Source organism: Scleropages formosus, chromosome 16 (genome assembly GCF_900964775.1).
Source record: "Scleropages formosus chromosome 16, fSclFor1.1, whole genome shotgun sequence".
NCBI lineage: Eukaryota > Metazoa > Chordata > Actinopteri > Osteoglossiformes > Osteoglossidae > Scleropages > Scleropages formosus.
In genome coordinates this window covers 10532337-10543367 of record NC_041821.1, presented here as the reverse complement: position 1 = coordinate 10543367, position 11031 = coordinate 10532337, and the positions used below count along the sequence as shown (strand labels likewise).

Sequence of the window (11031 nt, the reverse complement as noted above, 5' to 3'; positions counted from 1 at the left end):
CTTGCGCCCTGTGTTGCCGGGTTAGGCTCCGGCTCCCCGCGACCCGGTATGGGACAAGCGGTTCAGATGATGTGTGTGCGTGTGTGTGTGTGTTAATAACTGCGCTCTGGGAGGGCTACAGCCGTGCACCTTTGGGGACAAAGAACAGAATCCGTCATGTTGAAAGTCTGTGGCCGTGGCCGCTGCACCCATGCAACCTCTGATTCTTCTGCCACTTCATCAGTCCATCCTGAGTGCGTGTCAAGGTTGTCCGGCTGTCCTGCCAGCCAGACCAGTATAGGGTCACCCTTTACCAAGCCACACAGAAAGACATCCCAAACTTCCCACTCCTGAGCGCTGAACCCCGTCCACCTACACAACTGGTCCTGGTACAAATGTTTTACCCAACAGAGCGTATCGCGCTGTGCGCCGTACTGAGCAAAGAGCAAAATGAGACACGGTTTTGTCGTTCTCGCAACTGTCCAGAGCGCTCGCACCCAGGCGCTGCTGACTCCACCAATGCGGAGAATGCTGTATACCTGCAAAACGCTGACGACACCGTTTCCCCCAACTCGCAGAAGCATCCGTTCCCATTTCAGGCTGACGGAAACAGGGTTTCCAGCACCGAATACAAATCCTGTGCATCTCAGAGCTGAGGGTGTCCTGCATGAAGCGCATCTCTTAAAGTCAAACCACTGAGAAAAACAGGGAACGGACTGCAATAGTGGAGCACAAAGGAGTAGGAAAGACAAACAAAGAAATAAACCCGGTATCTGGGGAAAAAAAATGTATTTTTCACAGCTTTAAAATTTGTGACTGAGTTTAGATTCAGTAATGAAAAATGAAACATTTGATACCAGGAAAAAGTAACCCTAGGTGCACGCTCAGATTAAAATTGAGCACAGTAATACCTGTCTGTAATATATATCATTACTGTGGTCACAACGTTAAAGCAGATTTTTCCAAGCATTTTCCACTATTGTTAAGTTTGCTCCCTTCCGGTATGAACCGTAACACTAATTTGGGTTTTGCTTAAGTAATGTAATTTTCTATGTGCACCATCTCATTTTTTTCTTCGTGTGTCCAGTGAATGATGCCTTTAATCTACAAAATGCACTTGGTTCAAGCCATTACGCTTTATTTTTTTCGGGAGAAACAGTTTTCGAGCAAAGATAAATTTAAGTTGTTCACCTTTAGCACAATTTATTTTTTACAATCATTATTTATTTCTTTTTACAGTGAGCTGAGATTACAACATGTGATGAAATCTGAGATGCACAAAACTATATTTTTCATGATACAAAAGAGTATGTCATACTAATTGCATAATTCTTAATTTATTCTGCATCAGCAACAATCATACTGTTGTCAACAGAGAATTCTCGCAAGCACTAATGTAGTATAAAACTTCAGTTTTTTATCATGAATTGCAGTCCCTTCCAAGCAGCAATATTCTTTTCCACATGGAGATTTTAATTTGTGGCGTCGCTAAAACACGGAAACGATATTTTACAATTAGAAATCGTTTCGGACATCATGGATAATGGACTTTTTTCATGAAAGACCTCACTTTTAGCATGAAACAAATGATTGTGCAATAGGTCTATTTGAAGAACATAATGTGAACCGAACAATTCTATTATAGGTACTATCATTACCGAGTTATGTAAAATATTCAAATTGTTTAGCGGAACTCGCAGGTTAGCAATAAAATGACCGATGTAATAATGTGCTTTTAATGAAGCTCTAGGTTATTAAAAGTAAACGTTTCCTTTTCCGGCCGCGTTATCATTTTGTATCTAGCAGGATGGCTTGAGATTAAAGAAGATGTGGTAAACGTGGTAAAATTCTCCACCTGTCTGGATAATCTACAGAATTTACAAAATATTTACAAAAACATTATTAGACAAACTACACATCTTAGCATTTCATCTGAAGCACCCTCTAAACACAGGTGGGCAGTACACCCAAATTACTTCAGTTTACCTCTATGCAGGAACGGAACATTCTTTATACGTGCGAAATACGGTCGCGAAAAATTAAACGCGTGATGTGACGCATTTATGTAACCTGTGTGACACACGTCCTAATCGGTGTCGTTTTATGCACTACCTGTCACGAGCAATTTTCTTCCATATTCGGTCGATGGTGGGAGACACTTCTCCGGATCAGAACATCCGAACAGGAACGACTACAACTCCACGGCAGACGGTACAGAAAGGAGGACTGGGAGCCGCACCCTCCTCTAGTCAAAAAGCAAATTAAAATGCGTCAGTCAGAATCTCACGGGCATTCCTTTTCTTTTCTCATTTACGTCTTTGAATGACAGTAACGGCCTCGCAAGGTGTTATTTGTCTCGGTAGCACAATCTGTGTAGCTGCGAAATTATAGGCTGTTTCCCTGCTCATTTCAAAAATGCTTGCGGAGTTCCAGCGGAGATGAATTGGTGATACGAAATTAATGCATTAAAGGAGTTGAGAAAGTTATCGGGTACCTGATTATAATATATTTTCCCACGGTTCCCCTCCCCATCTCTCTCCCAGCGTCATGCAGCAGGACTCCTGAGGCCCGAGGGACTGGCCTGCATTCACAAACTCAGGTCGATGATGATGTGCTTGAAGATCTGCGTGTTGCCCTTGAAGCTGGAGGACAAGAGGAAGTCATCGCGGTCTGTGGACACGGGTGTGAAGGAGCGCGGTGCCTGGATGTAGACCTCCTTGAACCTGTGGAACAGCTTTCTCTCCGCGTCCCACAGGTGGATCTGCGAGAAGGTGTAATCGCTGCCCAGAGCCAAGTAGTGCCGGCCCTTAAAGGAGAAGGGCTGCATCACCATAGCGCCACGTGAAGGTAGAGCCTGAACCTCCGTGAACTGCCTGCCGCTCCAGCGGAGGACTTTGGAGTCTCCGATGTAGCGGGTCATAGCCAGGTAGAGCTCCTCCTTGATCCGGAAGGCCTTGACAGACACCACGTCCTCCATGTTGGGGACCTCGATGTGGAGCACAAACTGCTGGGTACCCTTGTTCCACTGGTAGATGACCGGAGATTGGGATCGGCTGGCCAGGATGAGGTGGGCTTTCCCGTCCATGTTGACGAACTCGGCATCTGTGTCACGGAACCATTCGTGGAGGTTCTGGTGGGAGTAGAAGCCGTTGTCGTTCCACTTGTAAAGCGTGGACAGGCCCGCTTTGGAGCTGTCGGCGATCACAAAGAACCACTCGTCGGCAATCTGGAAAGTCTCGATGTCGTTGGGTTTGGAAATCTTGGACACCTCAATGTCCTGAAACTTGCTGAACTTGTTCTGGTCTTCGTCAAACTTGTATATAAGCGAGCCACCGAAGAGCTGGGCCACGATGACGAACACCTGGCTGTCGATCAAGACAGACTTGCACCCAACAATGGACTGCCCTAAGTTAAACAAAGACAAAGGTTCCTTTGCATGTTAGCTGAACAAACTGTAAAGCCGCACATTTTTCCGCTTCCAAGTGGCCTAACCTGTGATGTTGTCATACGTCCTGAAGTTCATCTCAATATGGTCCCACTGCAAGATCATGCAGCTCTCTGAGTTGGGGGCAGCAACTGCCACGTAGATGTCATTCTTGTAAGTAAAAGCGTCCACGGAGAGGGACTCGGAAGCCAGTGACTGATGGAGGACAAAGTCTGCGGAGGCAGTTTGACATGAAGAAGAAGAAAAAAAAAACATTAACAGCTGAACTTGTTTTACTGTTTTTAAAGCTTAACAGTATGATACCCCTGAGAATAAATATTTATATCAGTAATATAATAATACTCAAACATAAATGTATTGTTTGGAAATAAGCATTAGGAAAAGAAAACAAATTTTTGATGAATGTTGCTCTTGTTTTGAAGGCAGATATTGATGTACTTACATTTGAGAAGCTGAAATGATCAATATGAACATATTTACTTCTCACCGTGGCCACATGAAAGCCAGCGGAATGTCTGTTCTGTGAAGAGGCAGATCGTCTGGGTTCGAGTAAGCTAAGCATTTGATCGCTGTGCACGGCGGGTGATGTGAGGGCCATGTGTTGTGCTGGGAAGCGCTGACAGAGTCACCTGTGGAGATGCACTCGTTGCGCAGGCTGGCCAGGTCGTTGAGCCTCTTGCCCTTCATGACGGCGGGGCCGGCGCAGATGACATCCGACACCGTGGCGTTGGTGCTCTTCAGCCATCCCATCAGCCACTTGGCCCGGCAGTCGCACTCAAACTCGTTGCCACGGAGATCACTGCCACGCGTGGACAAAATGACCAAACACGCCACACGGCAAAACAGTAATGATCTTCCCCATCCACTGAGGGGCACCGGAGACTTGGTGCCACCACTACAACTAGAGTCATGGGGAAGAATGAAACAGTTCTCACCTTTTATTTGTTTATTTATGGCTTGGATTTGGATTGTGGTTTGAAGTATAGGAACTGGGAAGTGTGCCTTAGATGGGTGAGCTGCAAAGAAGACTTTCAGATCCTCCACGGAAGATAATATTTTCTCTATGGACTGACTCCTTGTGCGCCATCGATATTATGATATATCGATATTACATCACGTATTTGTCAGCTTTGAGCCGTCATTTGAACTGCACAGCCTTTGAGCTCAACCTGAGCTTTAACGCAGCGATACACCTATTGTGGCTGTGAAGTTTTGCAGTGGTGTAACGCTAAATTCTTCATAAGCACACGCGGTGTGTGGCAGAAGAGAGCGCTGCCCACTCACAGCTCTATCAGGGAGTCGAGGTCTTTGAAGACATCGCTTGGCAAGGCCTTCAGGTTATTGTTTGCCAAAGACCTGCAAAGGACGCCAGGTAAGGAAACAGTCAGCAGTCAGCGGCCTGAGGTTCCACTGGGATGATTGACAAGGGCACCGAGGAGCACTTACAGGTGGGTCAGGTCCCGGAGGCCCCGGAACGCGTGTTTCGTCGTGGTCTCGATCTTGTTGCTTTCAATGAATCTGACAAATTGAGAAGGTGTCACTCAGCAGCATCGAGAGGGTAAAGAACCTGGTATGAACTGCAGTCCAGCTGAATGGAAAAGTGCAGAATTTGAGTAGCAAATGGATGAGGTCAGATACTGATAGAGAGGGTTCCCACTATGCGGTGCTGTACTGTACCGTACTGTACATCGCGCTCCATTGTTGGGACCGTGACTCGCTTTAATGTACTTCTGCCGCACACGCAAGTCAGCAGACCTGCAGAGCGACTGCAAATGTTGTGCACTAGGATGCTTGCTGAAGTTACACAAAACAAAAATAAGTTTGGTTTTATATTTCTGTATAAAAACGATCGTGTTATATAATGAAAACGATTTTCGGGAAGAAAATACCATCTTTTACAGAGATGTTTGTTGTTGACTCCTGCTGCTACTGAGCTCCATTCACCGCGCTGCCAGCCTAAATACATTGTATCGAGAGTCCAAAATACATCTCGCACCGCAAAAATGTTCTGAAATGTTTCAGATTTACTCTGGATTTTTTTTTTATTTAAAATATTTATGGCTTTGGAGTACCAACTCGTGACGGCGTTTAGCACCAGATCAAGGAAAACTGGCGACAGTCTGTCCACATTAGTGATGTTTTTTCATTATTTCTTAATGTTAAATTGGCCCTGCTATGCTGTATGTTGTTTTGCTCTATGACTCACATTTTCAGTCCATCTTATTGGTGTTGAGTCATCTAGGTAAGTTAACAAGACCATGTTTTATGGCGCACACGACAGTTTTACAAACTGAGCGGTATTTTTCTCCAGGGTAGCTTGGCAACTTTTTTTTAGTTGCCGTTCGTAGCATGCCAAGGCGGCCCGGGAGCGGGGCAGAGGCGGGGGCAAAGCAGCCACAGCCGGGGCTGATTACCTTCCCTATTTCTTCCCCGGTGCCCGGCCGTAGAAGGAAGAGACGGAGGAGGAGAGCGAATCCAGAGAGAGAGACGCACCCGAACCCAAACCCAGAGATGACGCCGGCGTCCGGACCAACCCGAGGCTCCCTGCCCCCCGTCCTGCACGAAGCCCCATCCCACCTGTTCCCCGGCCCCCCTTTTCCACCCCCTTCCTTCTCCCCGCACTAAATAAAACCCCTCACCGACGAGCATTGCACCTTGTCTCCCGCTTCATCTCTTACACTGTTCTATTTTGTTCTGCGTGACATCAAAACGGTTTCAAAAGATCCGCACGTTTCTAGTCATTTCTGGCCGTTTCAATCATTTGTTCAGAACCTCTCAGTGGGAAACGACTTTTTTTTTTCCTTTGCCACTGCACTCGTGTTTGACTGACAGTTTCTAATCACATTAAAGCGAGAACTTTATCCAAAAGTCTAGATAGAGAAACCATAATTTGGAGCAGCCCACATCATGCAGAGAAATGGAGAAGCAGCAACCGGATCCCGCCGCCCTCGGACACCACGGTTATGGAGCAGCTTTTAACCTGGGGCTCACGGCAAGCAAAGTCCCTCCATCATCTTCCAGCAGGACATCCAACATCAAGGTACGGGAACCGAGGACTTACAAATATTCGAGGTGTGGAAGGCCGGCGAATGCGTCATCTTTTATGGCCGTAAAGGAATTTGAATTAAGAAGCCTGTAAAAACAAAGCCAAAGAATTAGAGGACAAGCGAGTATTTGTGGGTTTTGTGGTTTTCGTTGACGGAATCATAATTTTGCCATTGAATGAACATTTTGAGGAACTCAATATAACATCTAAGATACAGTAAGAAAGATTAATATTAAAGTGCTGAGCAGGCAGACAAAAGCAGGCATGTAGCGGAACATACACTGTACATGTTCTCTCTTCCCAGGTGTCTGACATGAATCACTGTCGAACGTACAGCAGTTGGCCTAGTTTTCATAAAGATTCAGCATCAACACACACACACACACACACACACACACACACACACACACACTAACACGGGTACGAAACTCCAAACCAAAACCCTTCGATTACAGAATTACAAGTTCACCACTGTATTAAGCGTCAGAGGATCATATGCAGTATTAATATCTCTTTGATTTTTTTTAACCACTATGTAGTGCCACTGTGCCACCGGTGTAAAATACCCAAGAGAGCAAAACATAAACATAAATCTATGTTCCGCTCTAAGTGAACAAGTGCAAACAAAGATAAAGGTAAATTTATGTTAATTGATTTGATGGAAGCAGGCCAATTTGAAATCTCTCGGGGTGGTTAAAAACTCTTAATTCTGTGGAAAACGTATAGCGGAGGAAATCGGGGCCTTCGAGTTTCACCAGGGTCGAAGGTACATATTTAGAAATTTAGGTGATTAAAATCAGAGTCCAGTTATGGAAGTGCATTATCTAGCTCGGTCTCTCTCCATCTCTACGTCTCTTACTACAGCTGCTCATAGCAAATAGTTTCACTGCAGTAAAACATTCAGCATTGCTGATATATCACATGTCCATGACCACCAAGAGCACTGCTCTGTGTGTGTGTGTGTGCGTGTGTGTGTGTGTGTGTGTGTGTGTGTGTGTGTGCGTGCTCTAAAGTAAAGTCTAGGTACTGCCTACATGAACGTTAGTCATTTTGGTCAAATACACACACGCTGTCCAAAACTGCTTGTCCCAGGTGGGGTCACAGCGAACCGGAGCCTAACCCGGCAACGCAGGGCGCGAGGCCGGAGGGGGAGGGGACGCACCCAGGACGGGACGCCAGTCCGTCGCAAGGCACCCCAAGCGGGACTCGAACCCCAGACCCACCCCACAGCAGGCCCCGGCCAAACCCGCTACACCACCTCACCCCCCCACGACTATGGTCAAATGATAATATAGAATAACATCAAGTTTACCGACACCTGGGTATTTGGTCAAAGGGCCGCAAATATAGCATCGCAGTTCCGTCAACTTGATTATTGTCGCTCTTCGATCAGCATCCACAAGAAATGAGTAAGACGGAGCTCTGCTCCGATGGTCGGTGTTTTCCGGAAAACAACTTCATTCCAGGCATTACTTGCCTCTGGCACCACAAGGCAGCGTTCGGCCAAATGCCGGACGGTGTTCGGCGTGTTTTATCACACCAGTCATTCTGGGAGCGACAGGTATTGTTTTTCTTCTTAGGTTTGCACCTGAGATGATGTTGGAATAGATTTACAGTCACACTTAGAGCTGGCAGCTTGGCCGGTGCAGACAAGCTCTCCCAGCGTACCACAAACACAGTACAGAGTAATGTATGCCTTGCTAATGTGCTCTCCAGCGTTCGAGTAAACACTTAAGTGTAGAGCAAAGTGTGATCTCAGCATCGGTGAGATTTGCTCTTTGCTGTAACCTGGGATCAATACCGCTGCTGGTCTTCACGCTTCTGGGAACTTGGACCTCCTAAGCTCTCGGTCATCTTCGGCACGGCTCTCTCCTTCTCTCTCTCCCACACACACACACACACACATACACACACACACACACACAACTGCAGCAGCACCCCCACCCCCACCCCCACCCCCACCCCCCCTCCGACTGGACACTCTCCTTCCCATCCTTAAAAGTTTACTTACAGTAGCTGCAAAGATGGCATGTGGGAGAACATAGCCTCCTTGATTTCCGGGAAGGTCCCGTTCACAATACTCCTGGAAGAGTCAGCATTCATATCAAATAGCAACCATTACTATTACTTTACACGCAAGATTATGCATCGCGAGTCAGTGCCTGGCAGAGAAAGGCAGTAAATGACACAGGCGCCGTAGGGCAGAGTGGAGTGGAGTGGAGTGGACATGTCCCATGCACTATGTATGTATGTATGTATGTATGTACAGTATCATATGCGCTATGTGTGATCCTGCAGCACATCATCATCATCATGCACCTCTTATGGGCTCTCAGTTAGAGACCCCCCACCCACGCACCCACGCAGCCACGCAGCCTCCGGGAGCACTCACAGCGAGTTGATCTCGGCGGGGGCCACCCGCGGAATAGAGGAGGACCCCACGCAGATCATCGACTCCTTGGAGCACGAGCACGCGGCCGGGCATCTGAAGCCCTTCTTGGGGAGAACCGCCGGAGCCGCGCAGAGCAGCGCGAAAGCCAGCAGGGAGCAGCGCGCGACCGTGTGCCGCATCTTCTTGGAGGGCGCAGCAAAGATGCGCGAGCGAGCGAGGGAGGGAGCGAGCGAGCGAGCGCGCGCCGTCAGAGGGATGCGGGCGCGATGCTGCTGGAGCGGGACCAGGTCGCGCGCAGCCCGCAGCCCCGCCGCCGCGCGACGCCGCGCCGGAGCCCTGACATCAGCACTTCGCGCGCGCTCACGTGCCGCGCCGTCCGCTGTGAAGGGAGGAAAAGAGAGGCGCGCGGCGAGCGACTGCGATTCGTTCGCTTGTTCGCGCTCGCGAGCTGCTCTCCGCTGACGAGGGAAATGATTCATTGCGGAGCGGAGAGTCAGAGTGTGTAACGCCGGGACCTCGAACCGCCCCGAACTTTCTTTGTACTCTTTCGGTGGACTTGAAGTCGAGCCTGGAAATTGGAATAACTTCACCGGGCATCATCGTGAAATAATAATGCATAAACCACTTAGTTTCAGAGAGGATTCAAAGCGTGAGCCCTTTTGTGTCACAAAACAACCCGCTTCTTAACTTCGCAGGACCCCTGCGCTCCATTTGTGTTTTGTCTTTCTTTGGTGTCTCTTCTACCGCCTGTTCAATTCACCCAGAAGGGACTCCGCAACCTCCCCGCTTACAAGTTGCTCTTCCCCTTTGCCCAAATGCCACTTACAGTGTTAGAAAACAACAGCTGACAACGATTTGCCCGTCTGCACACGAGGCCGGGTGTTCCCATGGTGTCGGTGCAGCCGGAGTACTTGGGCCTCTGGTACCACACTGAAAAGTGGGATCCGATGGTGGGACCTGAAGACCGAAAGGTGGTGCCTTAACTACTACACCACTCCATCGCACCTACCATAAACCGCACATCGGTTCCTCACGTAACCTGATTTACTCCTGTAACGAACCACCCCGTGAACTCCGGTTGAAAAGGGATCAAAATGTCACTATCTGGAAAAAATAATCATTCCCCAGGCAAAAAAAAAAAAGTCCCATTAAAATGCACTAAAATGCTAAAAAAGAAAAGTTTTTATTCGTGAAAATAATGCCAAGCTAGAATATTTTAGCATTTTTGCGAAAAAATTTAATGCTCCGCCACCAGGTGATGGTGCCTCACACGGTGCCTGAGCTGTGCGACTGGACATGGGTTCGGAGGGGCAGAAACCCTATGGGTATGAGACACCAAGAGTTCTTTCCCGAAACATCTGATGCAAGTGATAATACTACAGTTACTACACAGTATACATTGGCAGTCGGTTTGGAGAAAAGCATCTGCTAAATATATAAAAGTAAATGTAAATGGCAATGCCACAGCAGAGAAAAAAAAAACATAAGACCCCCAAATAGGGAAAAATGCCATGTACCAGAAAAACCCATTATATTAATAAATCACACACACACACACACACACACACACACACAATCTGAAACCGCTTGTCCCATACGGGGTCGCAGGGAGTCGGAGCCTCACCTGGCAACACAGGGCACAAGGCTGGAGGGGGAGGGGACACACCCAGGACAGGACGCCAGTCCATTGCAAGGCACGAAAGGCACGTAAAGCAGGACTCGAACCCAAACAGAGAGCAGGACCCAGCCAAACCCGCTGCACCACTGCACCCCCTCTCATATATACATATATACATATATATATATCTCTGCTGACGAGGAAAATGATTCCTTGCGGAGCAGAGTGTGTAACACCAGGACCAATATATATATATATATATTTTTTTTTTTCATAAGCTTTGTATTGTATGGCAGTATGTTATTTCAATGTACCTGACTCATATGTAGAGACACAAGCAAAAAAGACAGGCTCTCAGCATTTACGGATGTTTGTGGAAACTGCACTATGATTTTAAATGAGTTCAGTTATGACAGTATAGGTACAATGGGGTTGTATGAGAAGAGGATGTGGCATCCTGCAGTCAGCTGGTACTGGGCAAGGTGGCCGCGATCGATCTGAAGGTGAGTGGTGAACAGGACAGGGCTCTGAAGATCCCGAGAGAGCTCACA

General features: G+C 47.6%; 1 protein-coding gene across 1 annotated transcript; it reads right to left on the bottom strand.

The window, feature by feature from the left end:
- Positions 1–1225: 1225 nt before the first annotated feature.
- LOC108925719 (leucine-rich repeat LGI family member 2-like) lies at positions 1226–9405 on the bottom strand. Its single transcript, XM_018737884.2, has 8 exons — positions 8863–9405; positions 8482–8553; positions 6486–6557; positions 4871–4942; positions 4709–4780; positions 4054–4223; positions 3472–3636; positions 1226–3384 (listed from the first exon to the last, which is right to left on the bottom strand). The coding sequence occupies exons 1-8, from the start codon at positions 9339–9341 to the stop codon at positions 2567–2569; spliced, it is 1920 nt and encodes a 639-aa protein (XP_018593400.2). The 5' UTR covers positions 9342–9405; the 3' UTR covers positions 1226–2566.
- Positions 9406–11031: the final 1626 nt, after the last annotated feature.

Bases quoted from the DNA above. Each gene is read 5' to 3' on its own strand.
- LOC108925719 (XM_018737884.2), bottom strand. From the start codon at position 9,341: ATGAATCATTTCCCTCGTCAGCGGAGAGCAGCTCGCGAGCGCGAACAA. The intron at 6,558-8,481 runs GTAAGTAAACTT...TTGTTTTTACAG, and splicing joins ATGCCATCTTTGCAGCTACT to GCTTCTTAATTCAAATTCCT. The intron at 4,781-4,870 runs GTAAGTGCTCCT...CGTCCTTTGCAG, and splicing joins CTCCGGGACCTGACCCACCT to GTCTTTGGCAAACAATAACC.